At 52.9% G+C, this 26,881-nt stretch overlaps 3 protein-coding genes across 6 annotated transcripts; 2 read left to right on the top strand and 1 right to left on the bottom strand.

Moving 5' to 3' along the window:
- The first annotated feature begins 583 nt into the window (after positions 1-583).
- ECH1 (enoyl-CoA hydratase 1) lies at positions 584-10,005 on the top strand. Its single transcript, XM_059044594.2, has 10 exons — positions 584-705; positions 1,110-1,317; positions 1,443-1,531; positions 7,719-7,843; positions 7,928-7,976; positions 8,102-8,166; positions 8,906-8,976; positions 9,067-9,138; positions 9,399-9,549; positions 9,707-10,005. Exons 1-10 carry the CDS (start codon positions 588-590, stop codon positions 9,809-9,811), a joined length of 1,053 nt encoding a protein of 350 aa, XP_058900577.1. The 5' UTR covers positions 584-587; the 3' UTR covers positions 9,812-10,005.
- Positions 10,006-10,959: 954 nt separating this feature from the next.
- On the top strand, positions 10,960-18,772 carry LGALS4 (galectin 4). 4 transcript variants are annotated; one of them, XM_059044595.2, is made up of 11 exons: positions 10,960-11,301; positions 11,405-11,540; positions 11,864-11,952; positions 13,515-13,719; positions 15,065-15,199; positions 17,305-17,331; positions 17,459-17,497; positions 17,677-17,706; positions 18,011-18,099; positions 18,291-18,456; positions 18,538-18,772. In XM_059044595.2, exons 2-11 carry the CDS (start codon positions 11,496-11,498, stop codon positions 18,682-18,684), a joined length of 972 nt encoding a protein of 323 aa, XP_058900578.1. In that variant the 5' UTR covers positions 10,960-11,301; positions 11,405-11,495; the 3' UTR covers positions 18,685-18,772. The 4 variants fall into 4 exon arrangements, with proteins under 4 accessions (XP_058900578.1, XP_066874424.1, XP_066874422.1 ...); XM_067018321.1 differs by having other exon boundaries at positions 11,216-11,301; positions 13,515-14,010; XM_067018323.1 differs by lacking the exon at positions 17,459-17,497.
- Positions 18,773-22,891: 4,119 nt separating this feature from the next.
- Positions 22,892-25,096, bottom strand: LOC131745344 (galectin-7-like). Its single transcript, XM_059045685.2, has 4 exons — positions 25,082-25,096; positions 24,585-24,673; positions 23,625-23,826; positions 22,892-23,007 (listed from the first exon to the last, which is right to left on the bottom strand). Exons 1-4 carry the CDS (start codon positions 25,094-25,096, stop codon positions 22,894-22,896), a joined length of 420 nt encoding a protein of 139 aa, XP_058901668.1. The 3' UTR covers positions 22,892-22,893.
- Between the last annotated feature and the right edge of the window lie 1,785 nt (positions 25,097-26,881).

Consider the following 26,881-nt stretch of genomic DNA (forward strand, 5'->3'; position numbering starts at 1 on the left):
GGTCTTCATTGCTGCTCGCGGGCTTTCTCTAGTTGTGGCGAGTAGGCTTCTCATTGTGTCTTATCGTTGCAGAGCACTGGCTCTACGTGCGCAGGCTTCAGTAGTTGTGGCTCGCTGGCTCTAGAGCGCAGGCTCAGTAGTCGTGGCCCACGGGCTTAGTTGCTCCGCGGCATGTGGGATCTTCCCGGACCAGGGCTGGAACCCATGTCCCTCGCGTTGGCAGGCGGATTCTTAACCACTGTGCCAGTAGGGAAGCCCCCTGTGTTTTTTTTTTTAGTTAAATATGGTACAAATGCATGATTGCAAACTTGCAGAGCTGCAGTTATTCTGCCGTTATGCCCTTGGACATTCATCTGTCTTCAATTTCTCCACCATTATGAAACAGCTGTGGTGAATTCTGTACAGAATGTCCAAGAGCAGTGTGAACCATTTTCTTAGTCCGGGTATCTACTGGTCCAATGGTTCCATGACCGAATCACTCTAATGGCCGGCGAACCTAGAAGGCTGTTTCCGGTTGCCCTTGGTAAAGATGGCGAGAAGAGGCCCGTCACCGGGGTCAGGCTGCGGCTTCGGTGCCCTCACCAAACATGGCGGCCTTTTGTGCCCGCCCCCTTAGCTTCCTCCTGTCGGTTTACTCCAGCGAATCAGTAGCAATGGCGGCGGTGATAGCGGCTTCTCGGAGACTCCGCAACTTGCTGACCTGGCGTGAGTCACCTCTTGACCTTTGGGGGTCCGTTGAGCTGTCGTGCTGTCATAGCGACAGTCGGACGGGGAGGCCTGTCCCGGGTCTCGCAGGGTCCGAGCCCCTTATTAAACTCAGGGATCCATGTGCCCCCATCCAAACGGCCTTTGTCTTACAATCGGATCGCTGACGGCTCAGTGTTCCCAACCTGGAGTCAGTACCACGATCACGGGTCTGAAGGGGTCCTCATACTGAGGCCACTGATAAGTGTACCCCAATCTTAAAGTCTGTATTTCCCTAAACCAAGGCCTCTAACAGGCCTGTGTTCCCCAATCTAGTGTCACTGAGATGTGTGCCCTCTGCTCTTGAAGGTGCTGTGCCCCCAATCTGGGGTCATCAATGGCTCTTCCTTCCTTCATCTCCCCAGGATTGACATCCCGCACCAACCTGGGTCTCAGCCTTAACCTTCATCCCATGAGTTCCTTTGCCCAAGATGAGGCTTCCAAAGCAGCCCCCGAGGAAGCCCCAGGCCACAGCTATGAGTCCCTTCGGGTGACATCTGCCCAGAAACACATTCTGCATGTGCAGCTAAACCGGCCGGAGAAGAGAAACGCCATGAACAAGGCCTTCTGGAGGTCTGGCCTGAAGATTCTGGAGGCCTGCCTGCAGGAGGAGGCAGGGGCTAAGGGACTGGGCAGGGGTGGGCCTGAGGGCAGGGGATTCCCACGCCAGACATAGCCCTTCCCCCTTGCCCCCACAGCGAGATGGTGGTGTGCTTCAACAAGATTGCAGAAGATGCTGACTGTCGTGCTGTGGTGATCTCTGGTGCAGGAAAAATGTTCACTTCAGGTACCATGTGCTCTCCACACCCAGCCCTGCCAGTCTCCCCTGCTCCTGGGAATAGAGTAATGCTTCATAATTAGTGTTTTAAGCAGCTTCTAACTTCCACCTTGATCATTTTCAAATACAGAAATTAGTCCATGGGACTTCCCTGGCAGTCCAGTGGTTAGGACTCATCACTTTCACTGCAGGGGCCTGGGTTCAATCCCTGGTCGGGGAGCCAAGATCCTGCAAGCTGTGAGTGGTGCAGCCAAAAAAAAAAAATTGTATGCTTTCATGCAGTTAATTACTCAGTCCACATGAACTGATTTCCAGTTACATGTCTGTTAGATCTTTTGATTATCCCACAGGTCTGTTCTTCAGGTTGGATAATTTCCATTGACGAGATTCATCGACTCCTTTGTCATCTCTGTTCTGCTGTTAAGCCCATCCAATGATTTTTTAAAATTTCAGTTACAGGCATACCTCAGAGATATGGTGGGTTCAGTTGTAGACTACCACAATAAAGCGAATATAGCAATAAAGCAAGTCACACGAACTTTTTGGTTTCCCAGTGCATATAAAAGTTACATTTACACTATATTATAGTCTTTTAAAGTGTGCAGTAGCCTTATGTCTAAAAAAAAAAGTACATACCTTAATTAAAATATAATTTATTGCTAAAAAAATGCTAACCATTTGACAATGCAGTGTTGCCAGAAACCTTCAATGTGTAAAAAACACAGTATCTGTGGGACTTCCCTGGTGGTTCAGTGGTTAAGATCCCCTGCTTCCAATGCAGGGATGCACAGGGCATGGGTTCGATACCTGGTCAGGAAACTAAGATCCCACGTGCTGTGTGTGGTGCATGCAGCCAAAAAATCAAAAGAGAAAAACAGTATCTGTGAAGTGCAGTAAAATGAGGTATGCCTGTAGTGTAGTTTGCAGTTCTCAAATTTCCATTTGGTTCTTTTTTATATTTTCCATTTTTCTGCTACAGTTTCATATCTTTTTGTTTGTCACAATCATATTTTTTAAAAAATATTTATTTATCTTTGGCTACGTCGGTTCTTAGTTGCTCACTCGGGATCTTCATTGCCATGTGCGGGCTTCTCTCTACTTGTGGCCCGCATGCTCAGTAGTTGTGGCGCGCGGGTTTAGTTGCCCCTCGGCATATGGGATCTTAGTTCCCCAACCAGGGATCAAACGTGCGTCTCCTGCATTGAAAGGCAGATTCTTAACCACTGGACCACCAGGGATGTCCCACAATCATATTTTTCTTTGCATCATTGACTGTAGTTACAATGGCTGTTTTAAAATGCTTGTCTCCTAATTCCAACATCTGGGTTGCCTTGGCATCAATCTCTGTTTCTTATCTTTTCTCTTGAAAAAAAATGGGTCTCATTTTCCTGTTTCTTTGTTTTCGGAGTAAGGTTAGATTGTATCCTGGATATTGGACTATGGGAGAAAATGATGTGGAAATTCAGGATCCTATTACATAATTCCAGAGTGTTGAGTTTCCTGTTTTAGCAGCTAAGTGGAGTCAGTGTTTAAATCTCTTTGCTGGGCTGCCCGCCTGCTTCATGGGTCAATAAGAGATTTGAGCAGAGCTTTTACACAGAACCTGGGGCTCCCCTCTCTGGTTCTCTGCTTTCTGGAATTTCCCCCTCTCTGGTTCTCTGCTTTCTGGAATTTCCCCCTCTCTGGTTCTCTGCTTTCTGGAATTTCCCCCTCTCTGGTTCTCTGCTTTCTGGAATTTCCCCCCCTCACTTTCTATCAGCTTAGGTCACCCTGGGCTCTGTTTGTCCTTTGGTTCTTCAAGCACAACTTCAGCCTGCCCTCAGGTTAATTTTTAAAAACAGGTAACTTGGCCAGTCACTTCTTCCAGAGTCTGCCTGGTGCCTTAAGGTAATAGGATCTTGTCCAACAAGGGCACATAGTTGGCACCTGTAGGAGGGTCCATACCAGAAGTGGAGGGTCACATACACTGATTTCTGCACAGGGCCCAGCCTAGTGCTGGGGTCCCAGTGGTGACTGAGGCAGCCCCAGGCCCTGCCCTCATGGAGTTCCCAATTCAGTGGGGAAGACAAGACAGTAAACAATGTATTTTTTCTTTTTAAAAAAAAAATTTGGGGCTTCCCTGGTGGCGCAGTGGTTGAGAGTCCTCCTGCCGATGCAGGGGACACGGGTTCGTGCCCCGGTCCGGGAAGATCCCACGTGCCGCGGAGCGGCTGGGCCTGTGAGCCACGGCCGCTGAGCCTGCGCGTCCGGAGCCTGTGCTCCGCAGCGGGAGAGGCCACAACAGTGAGAGGCCCGCGTAACGCAAAAAAAAAAAAAAAAAAAAAAAAAAAAAAGAATCAGGCGCCTGGGAAGAAACCAGTGAGTCAGCAGAAGTCAGGGCAACTCCAGATGAGTGCTCCCTGCCCTGATTTGGGTCAGTTTCAAGCAGTGGCATCATAGAGACCTCAGGCACTCTAGTCTGTAATGATAGTCCATCCTGATCAGACAATGTATTTCTTTCTGTTCCGTCTGTTTACATCTCCGCGTGTCGTGTCCGGTGTTTTCTTTCTACAACTCTCTCTGTTCTCCTTCATTCCTTTGTTCATTCATTCAACATTCCAGTGCAGCCCCCTTCCTGGGTGCCGCGGACCTCGAAACAGAAAGCAGCCCCTGTTTCTGAGCCCTTTCCCTCATGGAGTGCAGGATGAGGGTTCTGTGTAGCCATGCCAGGTCTGGGGTCCTCATCTTTCAGCTCACAGCTGATTGTGGCCGTCTCGTCCCGTTTTCGATCTGAAGGCCAGAAAGAAGAAATTCAACTTAATCAGCAGTTTCAATGATAGAATGAAACTACTAATTTGAAAAAAAAGAAAAAAAGAACTAGCCCACACTTAATTTACATTTGCGGAGTGTCTCTGAGCACCTTACACGTATTAATTCTCACCACGACCCTATGAGACGGGCTTGGTTCCCAGCCCCATTTGATAGGTGAGGAGACTGAGACCCAGAGAGAGGAAGAAACTTGCTCAGTTCTCACTGCTAGGATTTTTGAAAATGGGCTGCCTTGCTGCAGAATTCTTGCTCTTCACGACTAAGTGACTATGGCCCAGGTGTCTGACAGGCTGGTTCAAAGTATGTCTAGCCAGAGGAGCCCGCCACCTCCCACCCCTGCCAGCTGCACACAGCTTCACCTCTCTGTGGTCTCATCTGAAGAAAAGGGAGATGCTATGAGCCCCCACCTCATCAGGTTGCCATGAGGATGAAACGAGTTAATAGGCACAAAACATTAATTCATGTGGAACTTTTATTAATGTAGCTATTATTATTTTTAAAAATAAATTGATTTATTTCTTTATTTTTGGCTGCATTGGGTCTTCGTTGCTGCACGTGGGCTTTCTCTAGTTGTGGCGAGCAGGGGCTACTCTTTGTTGCAGTGCACGGGCTTCTCGTTGCGGTGGCTTCCCTTGTTGCGGAGCACGGGCTCTAGGCGCGTGGGCTTCAGTAGTTGTGGCACGCAGGCTCCGTAGTTGCGGCTCGTGGGCTGTAGAGCGCAGGCTCAGTAGTTATGGCGCACGGGCTTAGTTGCTTCGCAGCATGTGGAATCTTCCCGGACCAGGGCTCGAACCCGTGTCCCCTGCATTGGCAGGCAGGTTCTTAACCACTGCGCCACCAGGGAAGTCCCCGTAGCTGTTATTATTGATGATTATAAATAACTTAATTGTGACGATGAAGGATGATGACGGAGATCTGAAACCTTTAGAGGTTTTCAGGGAACGAGATAGGGGACCTCTCCGGAACGACTTCTGACTCTGGAGGGGGACACCTTGTACCGTGGTCTGGGGCCCTTTATTCCAAGGGGTTGCAGACACCCCCTCTGCAGATCCAGGTAGGGCAGATAAACCAGCAAAACCAGCGGGAGGAGGTGTGGCCAGGTGCCAAGGTGGGCTCGTTCCAGGGGTAAGCGTGGCTCCCACTGAGTCCTACAAGCTGTGCAGGCCTAGTGGGAAGCTGGCAGATGTCTGCAGGCTGATGCAGGCGGTTCTGGCCTCGGCTGAGATGGAGTATATAATAATAGTAACTGTTGTGATGCCATTATGTGCCAGGCATTGCTGAAAGCGCCTCTGGGCTCTGTCGCTTGAATCCTTGCAGCCCCATCAGCTCTCGGGAGGATTTTAGGCTCATTTTACAGAGCAGAAACCCAAGACCCAAAGGATGGAGTGACCTGGCCAGGGTCACACAGAGGAGTTCTGTCTTACCCATATTTAACTTGCACAAATTCAGCTCTACCCTGAGTCAGCACTCCTCTGTTCTCGTTCATTTAAACAAGCTGTGCAGGCAACAGAGCCTCAGAGAGTCAGGGGTGTGGCTGAAGGTGGGAGTGATTTTTTCAGGTTTGTCAAATACCATTGTTCAGAGGACAGGCAAAAGAATGAGAGTGATTCACCTTGGGAAGAAGAAAATTCTGCTCAGAACCACCCCATAGCTCCACCTCACTCAGAGTCAAAGCCAAAGTCCTCTTCTTGGCCCACAAGGCCCCACAGAGTCTGCCTCTGTCACCTCTCTGACGTTGGCTCTTCCTACTTTCCCCCTTGGTCAGTCCACTCCACTACGCTGGCCTCAGTGGTCCTCACACAGACACCAGGGGCATTCCTACCGCAGGGCCTTTGCACTGGCTGTTCTTGACATGTAGAACTCTCTTATCCCAGATAACCCTACAGCTCCCTCCCTGTGGTCCTTCAGATTTTTATTCATATGTCACTTTTTCAGTTAAGAGGGTCCCTGACCACCCTAGTTAATACTGCAAGAGTCCTCACTGTGCATGTGCACGCATGCACACACACACACACACTCCATTCCACTTCCGTCCTTTAATTTTCTTTTAGTATGTATTGCCACCTGACAGAATGTATCTTCTACCTGTTTGTTTCCCATAGAAGGGCAGCTCCATGGGGGCAGAGATTGTTGTCTGTATTGTTCACTTTTTGAGCACCTGCTGTGTACTAGGCCCTGGTAGGCACTGGAGATACAGTGGTGGGCAAAAAGCCAAACTCCTTGGGGGTGGGGAGGTGGGGAAGACAAACTCTTCAGCTCATGGAGCTCACATCCTAGAAAGGGAGACAGGCACTAAATGAGATAAGCGTACAATTACGTGATAACAAGAAGGCAGTGCGGGAGATATGGCAGAGAAAGGAGGTGACAGGTGACAGGCTGCTATTTAGCCAGGGTGGCCAGAGGGGGCCTCTCTGAGGAGCTGACCTTTGAACTGTGGCCTGATCAGACAGTGTGATGGAGTCGGTCTTTTTTTTTTTTTTTTTTTGCTCACGGGCCCAGCCGCTCCACAGCATGTGGGATCTTCCCGGACCGGGGCACGAACCCACATCCCCTGCATCGGCAGGCGGACTCTCAACCACTGCACCACCAGGGGAGCCCGGAGTCGGTCTTCTGATTGCTGGGGAAGGGCTGTTCTAGGCAGAGGGAGGAGCAGGCACAAAGGCCCCGGGAAGCGAATGTGTTGTGTTGTTGGAACAGCTGATGGAGGCCTGCATGCCCAGTGGAATAGGTTGGAAATGATGCTTGTGCAGGGCTGGTAAGGTCTTGGCAAAAGACCTGGCATTTCATTCTAAGTAAGAGGGATGGGGGCCGTCGGGGAGAAGAGAAGGCCCTGAGGTGATCACAGGTGCGCTCTGGCCGTGGGTGGGGAACAGACTGTGGAGGCAGGTCAGTGGAGGAAAGGTCAGACTTGGGATTGTCTTAAAGTTGGAGCCACAAAAATTTCTCCATTTCCGAGCTTCCCGTCTAAGGAAACATTACCACCGTTGACGCAGTTGCTCGTGGCCAAAACCTTGACCTCCAGGCCATCTGGCATCACAGTGAAAAGCATTGGCCCTGGAGCCAGCTGCATACTTCTGGGTGTGAGATCGCAGCTCCACTGCTCACAAGCCAGTGTGGCCTTGGGCATGTGATTTAAGCTCCCCGTACCTCAGTTTCTCCCCCAGGAAAATGGAGGTAGTAATAGGACCTACCTCAGAGGGTCATTGTGAGGCTAAAGTGAGCAAAGACTTGATATACGTTAGCTTGCCTTGACTTCACACCCCAGATGCAGTCCCTCCTGTGTGAGTTGCTATCTCCACTGTGGGGGTTTGCGTGGCCTCTGAACTCTAGCCAGGGCAATGGGTTGGGCCTGGGCGGCCAGGTGAGCCTCCCCAGATCTCCCCACCAGGTATCGACTTCGTGGACATGGCTTCAGGCCTCCTTCAGCCCATGGGAGACGACGTGGCCCGCATCAGCTGGCACCTCCATAGCCTCCTCAGCAGATACCAAGAGACCTTCAGCGTCATCGAGAAGGTGACTCTGGGAGGCTAGCAGGGCATCCCCCCTGCCTGCCGTTCCTGGACCAACCTTGACCCTGCCCCTCCTGTCCCCTTCCAGTGCCCTAAGCCGGTGATTGGCGCCATCCATGGGAGCTGCATTGGTGCAGGTGAGTCTGCAGCCACCCACCCAGACCTGTTGCTAGTTAGACTTTGGCCCAAGGTGCAACCCCACAGTCTGGGGAGGGGTGGGGAGCAGTCCTGTGGTTTAGTGTCCCTGGCCTCTGCTTCCCAGGAGTGGATCTTATCACTGCCTGTGACATCCGGTACTGTACCCAGGATGCTTCCTTCCAGGTGAAGGTGAGTCATCCTCCCGAGCTTCTGCTTCCTTGGGCCCTGCTTAGAGCTGGGAAATGAGTGGCAGAGACAGGTCAGAGCAGGGGTAGAGCAGGGACAGAGTAAGCTAAGGGGGTGGGAGTGAGTCTAGATGGCTTCCTGGAAGAGTTAGTTAGAACTGAACCTTAAAAAGTAACCCTTGGGACTTCCCTGGTGGTCCAATGGTTAAGACGCCGTGCTTTCAATGCAGGGGGAGGCTGTTTGATCCCTGGTCAGGGAACTAAGATCCCATGTGCCACAGGAGAGAGAAAAAAAAAAAAAAGGTAACACTTGGCCAGGGAGGAAGTCAAGGGCAGGTCATGCAGTCAGTGTGAGGTCAGGAGTGAGTAAAGTTGTCAGGGAGGGGTTGAGGCTGGGGGCACTGCTGGCGACAGTGCTGGAGGGCGCGGGAGGCACGATGGAGCTCATGGATGGAGGCGGGCAGGGCAGGGATAAGCAAGGCTTCCGTCTGGAGATAGATGCAGCTGACCTCAAAGAATTGGGAGGGCAGAGGAATTGGAAGGTGGGCTGTATTCTAGATCGAAGGAACCTATATGGGCAAAAATATGTGGATGGGAATGAAACGGGGTATTTGGAATGGGAGTCTCTGAGGTGGGGGGTGGGGTGGGACCTCTGCAGTAAATGCAGAATTTCACTGGCATTGAGGTTGCATGGGGGACAGTAGGGGGCAGAAACCAAGCACGGTCGGGATTGCTCCCCCCAGGAGGTGGACCTAGGTTTGGCAGCGGATGTGGGAACCCTGCAGCGACTGCCCAGAGTCATCGGGAACCAGAGGTGGGTGAGAGGAGCCTGGGGAAGGGGACGGCAGGACATCTCCTAGACCTGGAATGACTGCCACCCCCGACACACACTGCCCTCTTGCAGCCTGGTCAACGAGCTGGCCTTCACTGCCCGCAAGATGATGGCTGACGAGGCTCTGGACTGTGGGCTGGTCAGGTAGGGGCCGAGGCCTGTGCTGGATAAGAGCTCAGGGGCAGCCAGATCTGGGTGGGGCTTTCTGGATCCCCGCGTACCTTAACTCATGGATTCCAAGTGGCCTCCTCTCTCTGGGTGGTCTGGAGTCTACTGCCCTGCTCTGATTGGTCCATTTCACTGTGGTATCTTCCGTTTTCTACTGTGATTGGCCACTTCTTCATCCATGAGAGGGAGAGGAGAGCTCTTCTCAGACCGCTGACTCCAAATTCCTTTCATCCTAGCCGGGTCTTCCCAGACAAGGAGGTCATGCTCGATGCGGCCTTCGCCCTGGCAGCCGAGATTTCCAGCAAGAGCCCCGTGGCGGTGCAGAGCACCAAGATCAACCTGCTGTACTCCCGCGACCATTCGGTGACAGACAGCCTCAACTTCATGGTGAGACTCTCCATCCAACCAATCACATCCCTTCTCTGTTCCCAGAGCAACCAATCAGGGCACTTGCAGGCCTTGTCCTCTGATTGGTGTGCTGCTATCTCCCATTTTTCATTGGTCCAATTAAAATCTTCCCGTATCCTTTCCATTCTCTATCCAGAAATCCTGGAACATGAGCATGCTGCAGACGGAGGACGTCGTTAAGTCTCTCCAGGCCTTAATGGAGAAGAAGGACCTGAAGACCATCACCTTCTCCAAGCTCTGAGAGGCCCTTCGTCCCAGGTCCTAGCCCAGGGTCTAGCTTTGTCCCGTCTCATGACTGCGCTTCCTTATTCACAGAGAAGGAGGATTAGTGAAGATGGTCCCCCTCGCTGTCTTCTTGGCCCTGTGTATAACTTTATGACACAGCTTTACTCATGCCTTGTCTTCGCCCCACGAACAATAAAGCAATATAAAGAACCCGGTGTCCTTATTGGAGAGAGAGGCGAGGCAGAAAGGGTAGGTTAACATGATTATCCTGGGGGCTCCAAGGACCACGGTTGTGCTGAAAGTTGGGGATGGAGATATGACAAATGGGCATGGGAGCCATGCAGGTGATGACCATTCAGAGTGGCAGTGGGCAGGCCAGGGCTGGTAGCAAGTCATGTGAAAGGCCACAGACGGTCTTCCTACCTGCTCCAGGCTGGAGGGCGGCATTTCCCCTGCCTGGCCCCCACTCACTGTGCAGCATCGTAGGTTCCGGTGCTGGAGTCTGGCTAGGGTTCTGCTGCTACCCAGTCTTGGGCCAACTGCCTCACTTCTCTAAGCTCTGAGTTCTCTTTTCCATATGTAATCCCAACCTCCTGGAGAATTCCCTGGCGGTCCAGTGGTTAGGGCTTTCACTGTGGTGGCCCGGGTTCAATCCCCTGTGGGGGAACGAAGATCCCACAAGCTGCGTGGTGTGGCCAAAAAAATAAACCAACGTCCTGGATTTATGTTTGGAATGAGGGCAAGAGACCAAGCATTAATTTACAAGGTATTATTTTCCTTTTATTGTTTTTGTTTTTGGCTGCACCGTGTGGCTTGTGGGAGACTTGTGGGATCTTAGTTCCCCCGACCAGGGATGGAACCCAGCACCACGGCAGTGAAAGCACGGAGTCCTAACCACTGGACCACCAGGGAAGTCCCCAAGCATTAATTTAGTGTCTCCTATATGCCACGTCCTGTTATGAATATTTATTAACTTAGTATTTCCTTTCAAGGACCCTATGAGGTTAATACTATTAATATTCTCTATTTAACAGATGGGCAAATGGGCAAATTGAGGTTAAAGCACTGACACAAGATCAAACAGCGAAGAAGAGGCAGAGGAAGGAGTTTAACCCAGAACCTCAGGCTCCAGAAGTCAGTGATCTAAACCACTACATGTACAATATAACGTACAAACTAGAGGCATGCAGCAATAAATCTAGGTCCTTGAACAGTTCCTGGGAGTATCAAGAGTGCCCAGTTCCTCCTTGCTTTTTCACTGGTTTCCATTGCCCATCTGTCCTGGGCCACTGCTTTTAGCCTTACCCGGCCCAACCCTCCTGACCTCCCCCTCCCTCTGACAACAAAGGGTCAGCCAGGTTTTTATGGGCTCTGATAAGGCCCTCGAAGGGCCAAAGTTCGCCAGCACTTCCTCTTTGCAGAAGGGCCTGGAGGAGGCGGTCCTGAGCTGAGTACCCCAGGCCTGGCCCAGAAGATCTGGGTTCCGGCTGGTTACCAGGGAGGCTGGTAAGAGAAGGGAGACTGGGGGTGCCCTAGAAGATGTGTGCCTAGGATGGCCAGAAGAGGGACCCCGTGGACCCTGCCCTGCCAGCCACTCCCTTCTCCTCAGGTATAAGAGCCACCCACCAGCCGCTATCTGCCACCATTCCCTACTCCTGCAGCTCTTCTCACCGTAGAAGCCACCAGCCCAGCCTCTCAAGATGGCCTTTGTTCCTGCACCAGGCTACCAGCCCACCTACAACCCGGTGAGATACCCTAGTCCCTGGCTTAGCTGCACCCTGACCTCCAGGCACCAATTTACCCTCACCCTGATCCTCAGAGGCGCCCACCCGGCCGTCGTGGGTCTGATTTACCCAGTACTGACCCTGGGGCTTGACTTCCTCACACCCTGATAGACCATTTACATCCATCTCCAGCTCTCAGCCCTCTTCATCTTCACGCTGATATCTCACCCCTTGGCTTCCTCTCCCTTGCTTAAGGGAGGGGGGCTGGAGGGGCTTCTGACTGAGTAGTAAGGGCTGCAATAGGCAGATGGCCTTTGAGGCCCCTCACCTGGCCCCTTCTGCAGACGCTGCCCTACCACAGGCCCATCCCAGGCAATCTCAGAGTTGGAATGTCCATTTACATCCAAGGAGTGGCCAACGAGCATATGAAGAGGTAAGACCCTTCCCATGCCAGGCTAGGCTGGGAGGGGGCTACAAACAGGGGGCTTCCAGCCCAGGTGCAGGAGGCCTATTTCCCTTCCTCACTGCCGGCTGAGAAGAGGACTCTGTGCCACTGCACCCGATGGCCAAAGAACAAAGATCAGGAGGGAGGCTGGGAGGTGTTAGGGAGACTCACTCTGACAGGTGGCCCCAGAGTTGGGACACTGGATTGGAATTGATGGGTATGACAGCATGAATTAAGATCACAGGCTCAGAGGTGGTCCACCTGAGTTCATGTCCCAGCTTTGTCACTTACCAACCGAGTGACTGGGAAAGCTCTGTGTGCTTTAGTTTGTCATCTGTAAAAGGGGTTTTGAGGATTCAATATGTAAAACATATAGAATCGTATAGTCAGCACTACAGTAACTCTTAGCTTTTTGTTTTCTTTAATGTTTTAGGTTTATTTTTGGCTGTGTTGGGTCTTCGTTCCATGCGGGCTTTCTTTAGTTGAGGCGAGCGGTGGCGGGAGGGCTACTCTTCGTTGCGGTGCGCGGGCTTCTCACTGCGGTGGCTTCTCTTGTTGTGGAGCACGGGCTCTAGGTTTGTGGGCTTCAGTAGTTGTGGCACGCGGGCTCAGTAGTTGTGGTGCATGGGCTTAGTTGCTCTGCAGCATGTGGGATCTTCCCGGACCAGGATTCAAACCTGTGTCCTCTGCATTGGCAGGCGGATTCTTAACCGCTGCGCCACCAGGGAAGTCCACTTAGCTTTTTTTATGCCTTTAAAATTGTGATGATAAACAAAAAAAAAATAATTGAATGATGTCATAGGACTGTTGTTTCTTTGTTCATTGTTTCTGAGTCCACCGAGTACCCACTCTGTGCCTAGGCGCTGGGCACAGGGCATTCAACAGGACAAAGATCGCTGTCCTCGTGGAGCTGACATCCTAGTAGAGGAGAGAGATAAAAAATAAATAAGTCAGATGGCGATAAATGCTATGGAGACAAATGAGGAGGGAAGGGAGATGGGGAGCAGATGTGGGGTAGGGGTTGTGTGGCATTGTCCCTTTAAATAAGGTGGCCCAGGGAAAGGTTCCTGGGAAGGGAATTTTTCAGCAAAGACCTGGAGGAGGTGAGGGAGGGAGCCTGGGGTGTATCTGAGGGAGGAGCATTCCAAGCAGAAAGAACAGCCAGTGCAAAGGTCCTGAGGCAAGTGTGTACCTGCCCCCTTGGAATAATTTGGGGGATGCTGGTGTGAAGGGAGCTGTGGAAAGTGCTCTGATTTGGGTTTTCACAGGGTCCCTCTGGCTGCATGTGGGGAATGGCCTTCAGGAGCCAGGGAGGGAGCAGAGAGACCTGAGCCGATAGAGACTGGGCTGGGGTAAACGCAGGAGTCCCAGTAGCAGTCTTAATTGAAGCTGGGTCAGGGAAGGGGGTCTCATAAGGAAAGGGAGTGAGCAAAGGGGTAGTGGTGGGACTCTGCCCCTTGGAGTGCAGGGGCACGATCTCCCCCTCCAGTCTTGGGTCAATAGTGCGCGGGCAGGGGCAGCCAGGGGAACAGCCCTTCGTGTCCCACCAGGTTCTTCGTGAACTTCGAGGTGGGGCAGGGCCCAGAGGCAGACGTCGCCTTCCACTTCAATCCCCGCTTTGACGGCTGGGATAAGGTGGTCTTCAACACGAAGCAGAACCGCAACTGGGGCAAGGAGGAGAAGAAAAGGAGCATGCCCTTCAGCAAGGGCGCCGCCTTCGAGCTGGTGTTCATGGTCTTGGCCGAGCACTACAAGGTCGGAGCCTCAAGGGCGGGGCTTGAGGGCGGGGCCTCCCCTCCCCAGCCCTCCCTCCCTCCTTCCCTTCCTTCCTCCCTTCCTGCCTTTCTGCCTTCCCCTGATCCCTCCCTCTTTCCCTTTCTTTCTTCGTTTTTTCTCTCTCCCTTCCCCCTCCCTCCTCCCTTCCTCTCTCACTTTTGTTTTCTTTTCCTCCTCCCCTGCCTCTTTATTTCTCATTCCCATTCCTCCACCTTGGAGAGCCTTCGAATGTGTTTCACGCATAACATCTTGCTCCCGTGTTCTTGCGAGGTATGTATTTTGGCCCTTTCTTCTCAGGAAGCACAGCGCCCTGGGAAGCCCTCCTCCCCTTGGCCGGCACCGATAGCTGTCCACTCCAGCTCCTCTGCTCCTAGCTCTACCCTCCACTTCCCCTCCGGTTATTTAGAAGCGAATCCCAGCTATCATATAATTTCACTTGCCTGCCACTCCCCATAAATGACACACATCAGACACCCTGTGCACATCCGTCCCAGCCTGACTCATGGGAGAAGTCTTCTGGGAGGATAACCTACCTGGACGTTATCTGCCCTCATATGGACACCAGATATCTAACCTCATCACCAAGGTTAACATCAGGGCTTGAGCTCGGACAGACACGGCTTCAAGTCTGGGCTCTGCCTCTCTCCAGCCTGTGACCTCGAACTGGTCACTCTACCACCTGGAACCTCTGCTTTCTTGAACAGGGACAGTGTTTTGTCCTCCCTTACGGAGCTGTTGAGCCAGTGACCGTGTTGATGCCAGCAGCTAAAGCGCTTAGCGTGTAGGAAGCTCTCAGTCCTGGGGAGCTGGGTCTCGGCTGTGCTCATTGCTTAGCACTATAAATAGAACCGTGATGGCTTACAGTACTCTTGGGATGTGATGACAAGGCAAGGCTCCACGTGGGATTTCCACAGTGCCTTTGACACGCCTTCCCAACAGTCCCAGGGCAAGATCCCATTTTACAGACGCAGAAACAAAGACTCAGAGAAGTGAGTGACTTACCTAAGGTCACACAGCCAAGACGTGTCAGAGCTGGACCTGACACCCAATCATATGGTACCAAAACCAGGACTCCAATTCAGTTATCTCCCAGTCTCCTTCCCCAGGCTAAATTCTCTATTCTCGTCCTCCCACCGATTTGTGAGCTGACTTTTGACCTCAGCTTGACCTCTGACCTGTGGACTCAAGATTCCTGACTCTGAGGCTGTCCCAGCTCACCCTCAAAACTTGTGACCCCAAGTTAAAAATCTCCCTGTTTCCTGCTTCCTGTTTTCTACCTTCCAGGGTCAGAGGTGCCACCTCTGACCTGACCCGTGCCCTCCAGGTGGTGGTAAACGGGAATCCCTTCTATGAGTTTGGGCACCGGATCCCGCTGCAGATGGTCACCCACCTGCACGTGGATGGCGACCTGCAGCTTCAATCAATCAACTTCATCGGAGGCCAGCCCGCCCCATGCCAGGTGTGTGGTGTGTCCCTCTCTTGTCTGCTTGCTTTCTTCCTTAATTCATCCCTACATGCACTTATTTCCTGAGCACCTGCTCTGTGCCAGACCCTTGGCCAGGTGATGCCACAGACCCAGCGGCAACCAAGACAGTCTACTGGGAAGACAGATGTGTCACCAGATGGTAGTGGCCACAAGTCGTCAGTGCGGGGGTGGGGCACATACAGGAGGTTTGGAGAGTCTTTTTTTTTTTTTTTTAAAGTATTTGCACCATTTTCTACACCATCATTTTATTTTGTTTATTTATTTAATTATTTGGGCTGCGCCACGTGGCTTGCAGGATCCTAGTGCCCCGACCAGGGATTGAACCCTGGCCCTCGGTGGTGAAAGCGCAGAGTCCCAACCACTGGACGGCCAGGGAAGTCCCTGGAAAGTCTTAGGAAGGGCTTTCTGGAGGAGAAGTAGGTGTGTAAACAGAGTCAGAAAGTGAAGATAGGGAGGGGCAAAGACCACAGGAGTAGCAAACATGTTTCTGAGACGTCGCCTAACGTCATTAGTCGGCTGGGCAATTCACTGACAATCGCAAGGAGCCACCACTACCCACCCGCCAGAAGGGCTATAACGAGCAAGGCACATAGCACCGGTGGCTGGTGAGGCTGCGGACTGGCTGACACTCCCAAACCTCGGGGAGTAACTGGGCGGCGTCTACAGAAGCTCAACAGACACACACCGGTGACCATGACACCCCACTACCAGGTCCACGGTGAACAACTGGCCAAGACACAAGCACTAGCACCCCACAGCAACACTACTTGGAGAAGCCCAAACTTCAGAACCCTGGCATGTCCTTCCGCTGAGGGCTCTCCCCTTCCCAACCTGTAAGTCCCCCAGCCCCTCCAAGGGGAAAGTACTCTGAGGATCATCAGCCCCATTCTACAGATGCGGGAACTGAGGCACGGAGTGCTTCGCTAACTTGCCCAAGGTCCTGGCGCTTGTAAGCGGCAGAGGCACGGATCAAACCACTCCTCTGCCTCCCTGATGAGGAAACGCTGGGAATGTCTTCATCCCTAAGGTGGCCTTGGGCCTGTGCGTGTTCATTTTCCTCTTGTGCTTCACCAGTGTATTTTATTTTATTATTCATTTACTTACTTACTTATGGCTGCACCGCATGGCTTGCGGAATCTTAGTTCCCTGACCAGGGATTGAACCCCGGACCCCCACAATGAGAGTGCCAAGTCCTAAGCGCTGGACCGCCAGGGAATTCCCTCATCAATGTATTTTAAAGAGAAAAACAACATGGGAATTCCCTGGCGGTGCAGCGCTTAGGACTCCTCGCTTTCGCTGCCGAGGGCCCGGGTTCAATCCCCGATCAGGGGACTAAGATCCTGCAAAACGCGCAACGCAGCTAGAATAAAAAGAAAAACAACAATGAAGCCATTTTTAAAGGACCTTCAGGATAGCTGGCTTAAAACGGAAGTCGAAGCAGAGATGAGTGCATCAGAAACAGAGAGAAAAAGAGTGAATAAAAATTGTTTGGCGGGGAAAGGAACCACTGGTGAGAAGGTGAGGATGAGAGAGAGGAACAGAGACAGAGACAGCGAGTAAGAGAGGCTGAGAAACAGAAACAGAGTCACACACACGGACTGAAAGAGCTGAGACAGAAAAGGGAGAGACAGGAACTTGGCTGGTTAAAACACCCCTAGTTGTCCCAGGGGTGCGTATGTAGAGTGAGGGGCAAATCGTGGCTGGAGATGAGGTGAGCAGGGTGGTGGTGGGCCCCGGGGTGTGTAATGAGGGTGCACACTTTATCGTGTGGCTCCTGGATTGAGCGGGAGGACAGGAGTGGATGAGGGTCGTGGGTCAGCAGGAAGCCGGGACAGGGGTGGGAACAAAAACAGAATTTACCAGCCTTGTCCTAAAGGAGTGGGCTGAGGTTCGCTGTGCACTGGCGATCCCTAAACACGGCGATTCCTCTCCGTGAATGAGCCATGTGGGTGCTCCCCTTTGACCCCAAGTTCCCTGGGATGGCGGGGGTAGGCTGCCCTGGGGTGGGCATCCTTGACACCCTCCAGGCCCTAGTTTAGGGTCCCCCTCATTGCCTCCTTCTCCTTCTGTGCCCACAGATACCCGTGCCTAATCCAGCATACCCAGTAAGTACCTGCTGGTGGGTGATGGACTTCCCCTTGAGGTGGGGTTCAGTGGCTGAGGAGGTCCTAGGGCAGCCAAAGGACCCCCAGCCTCTCTCCATTCATGCCTTCCATCCATCCATCTGTGTAGGGTCCCGGGCAGTACTGCCAAGAGCCAAGTAACCTCCCTGTAAGAGGGGGTGTGTGTGTGTGTGGCCATGTGGGGGTGGGTGGCAAGAATTGGAGGGTGGTCAGAGAGACTGGATCCCCAGTTGTACTAAGCCAACACCTAGAGCTACACCTGCATGTAGTAGGTGGGCCTAATATTTGCCAAATATTATAGAATAATAACTCTTCCTCACTTCACAGCCCATGGAGGGACCCCCAACCTTCAACCCGGTAAGGTCTCTGGTGGGAGTGTAGGGTTCTGTGGTGGGCGGCTCGTGGGGAAGCAGGAAGTGGTGGTGGGTTGGGGGTCCTGAACCATGGGGAGCCCTGAGAAGGTAGGAAGTAGAGTGGGCGCAGGGTGTTTGGGGCGGGAGGTGGATGAGGAGAGGGTGGAGTGTGGGTGGTCAGAGGGGCTGGAGGTTGGGGGTTTGGGACATTCCCCAGGACAAGTGAGAGCCCCTCTCTGAAAATTTGTCCCTGCCTCTGGCTTCTGGGGACCTGAGAGATGATGGGACACCATGTTCTCTTCCCACAGCCTGTGCCATTTAATGGGAGACTGCAAGGGGGGCTTACAGCCCGAAGAACCATTATTGTCAAGGGCTACGTACCCCCCACAGCCAAGAGGTACGGAATCTAGATTGAGGTGTGAATCCTTGGTCCTCCTCATCCCTCAGTCCTAGGAGTCTGAGCCCTCAGCCTCCTCCTCCATTGGAGACCTGGGAATCCAGTCCCCAGCCCCCTCCTTCCTTGGGGAGCAAAGCGTTCCCCCACCTCCTCCCCACCCATCTTACTCCTACCTTTCTCTCTGCCCCCAGCTTTGTCATCAACTTCAAGGTGGGATCCTCAGGGGACCTGGCTCTGCACATTAACCCCCGGCTGAATGAGGGCACCGTGGTTCGGAACAGCTTTCTGAATGGCTTGTGGGGAGCCGAGGAAAGGAAGGTCTCCTACAACCCGTTTGGTCCTGGAAAGTTCTTTGATGTGAGTCTGGGGTCTCTTTCCCTGCTTCCCTCCAAAGCCTCTGTCCTGGCCCTGGCCTCACGCCCACCCCTCTCTCTGCAGCTGTCCATTCGCTGTGGCATGGATCGCTTCAAGGTGTACGCCAACGGCCAGCACCTCTTCGACTTCTCCCATCGCCTTTCGGCCTTCCAGAGGGTGGACATGGTGGAGATCCAGGGTGATGTCACCTTGTCCTATGTCCAGATCTGATCTATTCCTGGGGCCGTAACCCTCGGGAACACAGAGGAAGATCCCTGTAGGACTCCTTTCTAAGCCCCTAATAAAATGTCTGAGGGTGTCTTGTGAGTGTACACGACCCCATTTGCCTCCCTCACTGTTCCTCCCTTCTTGGTTCAATCATGCACTCTCCATTCAGCCATCCAATCATCTGTCCATCCATCCTCTCCTCATAATAAATCTAGGGCTTTATGTGTATGAACCCATTCACTCCTCACAATGCCGGGAGGTAGGAACTATTATTATTTTCCATCTGTAAATGATGAGGAGACAGGCAAAGAAAAATAAAGCTGTTGCCCAAGGTCACAGAGTCCATAAATGGCGGATCCAGGATCCAAACTGAGGTGGTCGGGCTCCCAAGGCTACGTGCTCAACCACTATACAGCCTGTTGTCCCATCCACCCTGCATCCATCCAACCAAAAGTCCATATACCCATTCAACATCCAACCATCGAGCCACTCACCAATCCATCTATCCGTCTGTTTGTCCAGCCATCTTTCCATCCATCCACCCATCCCTTCATCCCTCCATCCATCTATCTCATCATCCATCAATCTTTCCAAACATTCATCCGAGCATATGTTCATCCATCCATCTAAACATTCAACAATCCATCCACTCTACCTCTCCATTTTAGCTGCTCATCCATTCATCATCCAGCCGTTCACCCATCCATCCATTCAAACATCTAACTACTTACTTATTAGTCCATATGTCTATTCACTCAGCCATCCTTACATCCAAATTTCATTCATCCTTTCATCTCTTCACTCCCTCCTTCATTTGTCTGTCTATGCAGGGATATAAGAGACACACCAGGGCTTCCCTGGTGGCGCAGTGGTTGAGAGTCCACCTGCCGATGAAGGGGACGCGGGTTCGTGCCCCGGTCCGGGAGGATCCCACATGCCGCGGAGCGGCTGGGCCCGTGAGCCACGGCCGCTGAGGCTGCGCGTCCGGAGCCTGTGCTCCGCAGCGGGAGAGGCCACAGCAGTGAGAGCCCCGTGTACCTCAAAAAAAAAAAAAAAAAAAGAGAGACACTACAGCTTCTGTCTTGGCTTGCTCTCTTGCTCTCTCATTTCTCAATGACTCCCCAGGGAGGAGTCAGTAACTTCTTGAACAGTCCTATGTTAGTGTTCATGTGACAAGAAGCTGAAAACTCCTACCAACATCCACGTGCGTGAGCCCTCTTAGAAGAAGCTCCTCCAATCCCGGTCAAGCCTTTAGAACAGGGGTTGCAAACTTTTTCTATAATGGTCACATAGTAAATATGTTAGGCATTGTGGGTGACCCAGTCTCTGTTGCAGCTCCCGAACTCCACGGGTGAAGCACAAAAGCAGCCAGTAGGCTATACATAAACGAAAGAGCATGGCTGTGTCCCAATAAAACTTTATTTATGGACACTGAAATTTGAATTTTGCATCATTTGAAGTGTTAAGAAATGTTATTCTTCTTTTCATTTTGTTTCAGCTATTTTAAAATGTGAAAACCATTCTTAGATTTTGAGCCTTATTAAAACAGGTAATGGGTGGGTTTAACCAACAGCCATAGTTTGCCAAAACTTCTTTCAGGTGCTAGCAACTTCACTTATAGTTTGATTGTAACTGCATGAAAACTCGGCACCACAACCTAGTTAAGTCACTCTGAGGTTCCTAACTTCAGCAACTGTAAGACAATAAGTATGTGTTATTTTATGATGTTACTGGGATAATTTGTTACGAAGCTACAGAGAATAATACATTTTCAGCCTGGACAAGAAAACAAGACCCAAGTATATGCTATCTACAAAAGACACACTTTAGATCTAAGACATAAATAAGTTGAAGGTTAAAGGATGAGAAAAGAAGTACCATGCAATCAGTAACCATAAGAGAGTAGAAGGACAAAATTAGTATCTGACACAATAGATGTTAAAATAAATTTTACTAGAGACAAAAGATGTTTCTTCATGATAAAAGGGTCAATACATCAAATATACACATCAAACTATGCACATATATTGCTAAGTGACAAAAAAGAGGTAAGTAGGTGAAAGATGCTCAATTTTATGCAAGGAGGGAAAAAATTGCATATACATGTGTTTAGAAGTGCAGAGAGTTTTGGAAAGATACACAAGAGATAAAGACACGGGTAACAGAAGTTTGCTCTTATAAAGGAGGACTTTCATATACATATTTTATACATTTATAGTTTTTTTATTTTGAAATGACTAACACAGAAAGTTGTAAGTAGAGTACAAACATTTTTTTCCCTGCACTCATTTGAGAATAAGTTGCCAACATGCTTCCTGATCACCTTCAATTATTTTATTGTGTATGTCTACAAACAAGAACATTCTCTTGCATGTCCACTGTAAGGCAACAGTGAAAATCAGGAAATTAACAGATGGATGACAACTACCATCTATTCCGAGACCCCAACCACCTTTACCAGTTGTGCCAACAACTGTATTTTCCACTGCATACTTTGAAATTTGTACCTTAGGTATATCTTTAAATTAATATATATTTTTAAAATTATATATATTAAAAATTGTATATATATTAAAAGTGATATTATGTATTAAAAAATCCTTTAACAGGCAAATAAAAATAATCATAAACATAATGAGCCCTGGGACCAGGGGAATTCAGACTTTCCCGGGTCCTGCAGTGGGAGACGGTGTCTTTCATTCCACGACCCACCCAGAGATACACTCTCAAGGGCCGGGCATGGGGGTGAAGTGGTTTCAGCCGAAGGGTCTCAAGGGGCAGAAAAACGGGTCCAGAAAAAGCTCATTCAGGTCCCGAAGCAAGCAGCCCCACCTTGCTGAGCCTCCGTGTTTTTTTTGTTTTTGTTTATTTGCGGTACGCGGGCCTCTCACTGTTGTGGCCTCTCCCGTTGCGGAGCACAGGCTCCGGACGCGCAGGCTCAGCAGCCATGGCTCACGGGCCCAGCTGCTCCGCGGCACGTGGGATCCTCCCGGACCGGGGCAAGAGCCCGTGTCCCCTGCATCGGCAGGCGGACTCTCAACCACTGCGTCACCAGGGAAGCCCTGAGCCTCCGTTTTTAAACCGCAACTTCTGCAGCGGCCCAAGGGAAGGAGGGAGATCTGTCTGTCACACTTTGGCCAGAGTCCGGGCCGGAAGCCTGTGGTACATCCGCCAGGGGTGCGGATCCGGACTTTCCGAGACCCGGGCCCGAACCCACTGTGAGCTGCTGGCACGCTGCCCCCACCCCCACCCCCACCCCGGGCTCCATCCGCAGCCGCCACGGCCGCTGCAAGCGCCTCGCTGAGGGTGCGAGGCTGGGGGCGCTCGCTTGGTCCCGGCTCCTCCGCCAACCACAGCGAGTCAAGGGCGACCCAGCGACCCCCAGAAACCCGAAAATCCCCACCTGGTGGTCGGGGGTGACTGGGCGTCTGTATATACCCAACTCCCCCTACCCTCTAGAAACTCGGGGAGGGCCGGGGTCTCAGGGCCGTCGGGCGAGCCCAGATGGACGAACTGTGTGAACACGCTCGACGGCGGCCGGGACACAGGAGCCCGGCCGTTCGCGTTCCCTGTCTTCTCTCGGGGAGGCTGCAGCTTCAGGGCGCGTCGGCCCCGGGGCACGGCCGTCAGAGGCCTGTCCTGACTCGCGAACAGATGGGAGGCAGGCGAGGCCCGGATCTGCTTCCAAGCCCCTCCCCGCGCCACCCGTCTGCAGGCGCCAGTAGGTGGGCGAAACCGGCGAGAGGCAAGAAGAGGGACACCGGCGCAGGGAGCTTGAGATTCACGCACCCGGGGTCTCCAAGGGACCTGTTTGCAGACGGACCGATTGGGGGGTCCGTTACACCCACGGAGCGGGCGCCAAGGGATGGCTTGGGCGCCTGCAAATTCCCTAAGGTCGCCCCCCACCGCATTTCCACCTGGCTGCTTTGCAAAGTGCTGCAGGAGGGCAAGCCAAGGCCCCACCCCCGCCAGATCGTGACCCTCCTCAGGCCTCCAGGGACACAAAGTGCCCTCGGAGATCCAGGCCCGGACCCGCCCCGGCCACGCAATCGCTGTGTGACCCTTAGTCAGTGTCTTCACCTCCCTGAGCCTGCTATTCTCGTCTCTATGAAGGAGACACAGACACACAGGAGGCGTACGGACGACAGGCTAAGACTTTATTTGCCACCCCAGACCCCTGCGCCCCGTCCCCACCCGCCCTCGTGGGAAGGCTCAGAAGATCTTCAACAAGTCCAGACTCACGTCCCCGTCCACCTTCAACAAGCAAGAGCGCTTTGGTGGGAGCCGGTAGATGAACTCGTAGGATTCCGAGTCCCCGACCACAATCTGCAGGGGCGAGGAGACAGGGTTTATGGCTGCCGAGGCGACTGCGGGCTCATTCCCGACTCGTACCCACGCTGCGTGACCTCGTCGCCCACGCAACCCCGCATTAAGGAAAAGGGCTACACTTGACTCGAAGCCCTTGCCGTGAGGATTCAAGGAGTTCATTGTTGGCACGGGAGAGCTTTTTAAGCTTTGGCGGTGGATGTGGTCTCCACGTCCACCGCCTCACTCTGACGCACAGACTGAAAGTGGAGGACGGCCTGGGTGCTGGAGGGTCTACGGCGACCACTCCCTGCTGGCACTTATTTGGGGTCCTGGCTCCCAACGCATCCATTCCCCTGCCCCAGAGCCGCTACGTCAGAAGCCAGTGGACAGGGAACAGGGTCCGGGATGTCCACGCCTCCCCGCTGGACACCCACCCTTTGGGCTCTTGCTCTCGCGTCCTTGCCACCGCCATACGCCTGCCCTCTAGTGCGCTTGCGCCAGGGGAGGTGAGGGACTGGGGACGCCCTGCCCAGCCTTGGCCGTGCCTTGGCCCCCCACCTCCGCCAAGGGCCTTCCTGGCCTTGCCAAGGGAAGAGACCTGGGTGTTGGCGGCCACCCGTGTGGCAGAGACGCACCTTGAAGCGTTCATTCATGGCGATGAGGAGCAGTTCGAAGGAATGCCCTCTCTGGAAGACATTCGGAAAGACGCGCTCCTCTGAGCCCCAGGTGCCGCACTCCTTGGTGTTCATGACCACAATGGATTGATCCAGCCGGGGGTTGAAGTGCAGGACGATATCACTGTCCGGCTTGTCACAGGACAGCAGGTTTATGTAGAACCTGGTAGGTGGCGGATGGGAGGGGGCGTCGGAGAGAGGACTTACCGATTGCCAGAGCACATCCAAGTTTCCAGGGACCTGAGAGCCACACGCCAGTGAAGGAGGGTTGGTGGACTGGAGGCCGAGGAGCCCAGATTCCAGGACATCCAGAAACCAACTGGGGACCTGGACACACATCCGCCTAGGCGAGGCTCACTGTGCTATGGCCCGGGTCCCCCTCATTTCCAGAGTCTGGGAGTTGCCGAGGAGTCCTGGTCCTGAAGACCAGGGTGCCCCTGGTTCCCGAGTGTTCTCCTGTTTCCAACCAGAGTGCTCCTGAGCCCCCAGTTCCCAGAGGGCTGGGGACAACACCAGGACCCCAGTAATCCCAGCACCGTAGATTCCCAGAAATCCTGAAGCTCCCGACCCAGGAAGTCATAGGTGTGATTGCTGAGGCCTCCCAGGTGCCCAGGGCACCTCTGACTCACAGGCTGTGTTTCCACAGTTGCTTCAGACTCAGACTGGAAGTCTTACTATAAGTAAGGACCTTGGATTGTCCTGGAACCCCCAGATTCTTTGAAGGATGTAGGGACCCCAGGGACACTGTCCTGGGACAAATGAGTAAAGACCTCAGATTCCGGAAGGTGGGAAATAGCTCGGGGATGCCAAGATCCTCGTGGGCAAAGTTGGCCTGGGGCTTCGTTCTCTGGGCTGTAAGAAGTGGGGTCAGCTGAGCCTGGAGACCTGCCACCCCTTACCGCTGAGGCTTGGAGGTCTCACCTGTTAGCCTGTGAGGGGACGACACCACGAATTTTCAGCACGGTGCCGATTTCGAAGCCCTCGGGCACCGAAGTCTCGAAGGGCACGCTCTACAGCAGCAGGAGTGCGGGGGCCAAAGTGGATCATGGAGGCAGAGGAGAGAGACAGATGGGTCAGCGCCGGGGAGAACATGAGCGGGACCCAGACCAGCAGAGTCAGAGAGCAGAAAGGGCACAGAGGCAAAGGAAAGAGAGCCAGGCGTAGGGAAAGGGTTGGGGAGAGGAACACAAAGAATCAGCAGGAAGCTATTCAGAGAGGTAGAGAGTAAGGGGGAAACACCAAGGGGGAGATGGGAGCATGGGATGGATTGGGGCAACCAGAAAGAACAGCCCAGAACGTCATAGCACGCCCGAACACCCACTTTCTCCTTGAAACAGGAGACTTCAGCCAAGCCCCAGCCTCTACCCCATTCCGGTGCAGCCTTGGGTCCAACACCTCGCCCCCCCCGGAGCACTCACATATGACAGTGCCATGGCTGGAACGGCGGACAGGCAGTGGTGGTGGTGGGTACGGCTGCTGGGACCTTAAGTAGAAGCAGGGCGTGGCTGGCCCTGGTGACTCACCGTCACCCCTTTCCACACCCACCACCCACACCTGGCACAGACCCTGGCCCTGGGGCCATGCTGGCCGGCACCCTCCTTCTAGGGCCTCTGACACCCCTGCAATCCCTGAGTATTCCCAGGGGTACCGTCCCTCTCCTCTGAGCTAATAATGATAGGAACAGTTAACAATAATAAACATAATAACATTAGAGGGACTTCGCTGGCGGCACAGTGGTTAAGAATCCACCTGCCAGGGGAGAGGACACAGGTTCGATCCCTGGTCCCGGAAGATCCCACATGCCTCAGAGCAGCTAAGCTCGTGTACCACAACTACTGAGCCTGCGCTCTAGAGCCTGCGAGCCACAACTACTGAGCCTGCGTGCCACAGCTCTTGAGCCCGTGTGCCACAACTATTGGAGCCCACGTGCCTAGAGCCCGTGCTCGGCAACAAGAGAAGCCACCGCAATGAGAAGCCCGTGCACGGCGATGAAGAGTAGTCCCCGCTCGCCACAGCTAGAGAAAGCCTGTGTGCAGCAACGAAGACCCAACGCAGCCAAAAGTAAATAAATACATGTATTTATTTAAAAAAAAACAACCCATCAGAGAAGGCTCATTGAGCCACCAACCCTCCAGCCCTACCTTCCTGGTGCCGGGCAGAGAGAAAACACTCTCATGCCCATTTCATCATGGAAAACTCGAGTCCTGAGAGGCTAAGCTGTGGGCTGCAACTCTGGACCCTCTCTCCCAGGTTAGGACCTGCTGGCTAGGGCTAAGGATGTGTCTGCACTGAAATTCCAGTTTATGCTTCTGTAATATAATAATAAACGTGGCAACAACAATAATAGTAGAAAAGGGAGCTCAGAGGGGCAGGATATTTTGCCTGATGGTCAAGGCTGTCTCCTTGGTGCCTAGTGCAGTGCCTGGCACACATAAGTGCTCCATAAATATGGGTGAAAGAAGGAATAAAAGGTAACACAGCCGCCATTAACGAAGCCTCCAGCCTTGCTAGCATGTGCGAGAGACCACTGATCTCAGACAGGCCTCTGAGGGAGGGCCATTGATCCCCCTTATTTGACAGATAAGGCAACTGAGGCTCAGAAATGAGAAGCCGTTTGCCCAAAAAACACAGCTGTGCAGAACCACGGGAACTGTGTCTCTGGCTTCCTTGATCTCTGGAAGTTTCTCTCTGTTTATTCTGTCTCCAGGATGCCCTAGTCTCTCTGACTCTCTGTCTCTCTGGCTGTCCTGTGTCTCTGTCCCCCCGCCCCCCGACGTGTTCCTGTTTCTCTCCTTCGAGTCTCTCTCCCTCCTCCTCCCAGAACCCTTCCTCTCTACCATCTGATGTTCAGGACAAGGGGACGGGGAAGGAGGGGTGTCCTAGGACCCGCCCCCCAGCCAGACCAAGGAAGAGAAAAAAGTGGGACCCTCCGCCCAGGCCCATTTCCACTCCCCACAGCCCAAAACTCCGGAAGAGGAATCCAGGTATGAAGGGTGGGGTCAGAGGGAGAATGCTGAGAGAAGGTTCTGGAAGACAGGGAATGGGGAGGTGGGGAGCTGGGCAGAAGCCCCTCCTAACAGCCCCCTCTCTGTTCCCACCGCCCTACTCCCCGCACCCCCTCCCTCCACTGGCGCCCCACCTGGCAGAGGGAGAAGAGGCCTGGGGCAGAGCCAGGAATGGAACCTTTGGGTGGAGACCGAGCAGACTCAGAACCTGAT

This window comes from Kogia breviceps, chromosome 18, assembly GCF_026419965.1.
Source record: "Kogia breviceps isolate mKogBre1 chromosome 18, mKogBre1 haplotype 1, whole genome shotgun sequence".
In the NCBI taxonomy this organism is placed as follows: Eukaryota; Metazoa; Chordata; class Mammalia; order Artiodactyla; family Physeteridae; genus Kogia; species Kogia breviceps.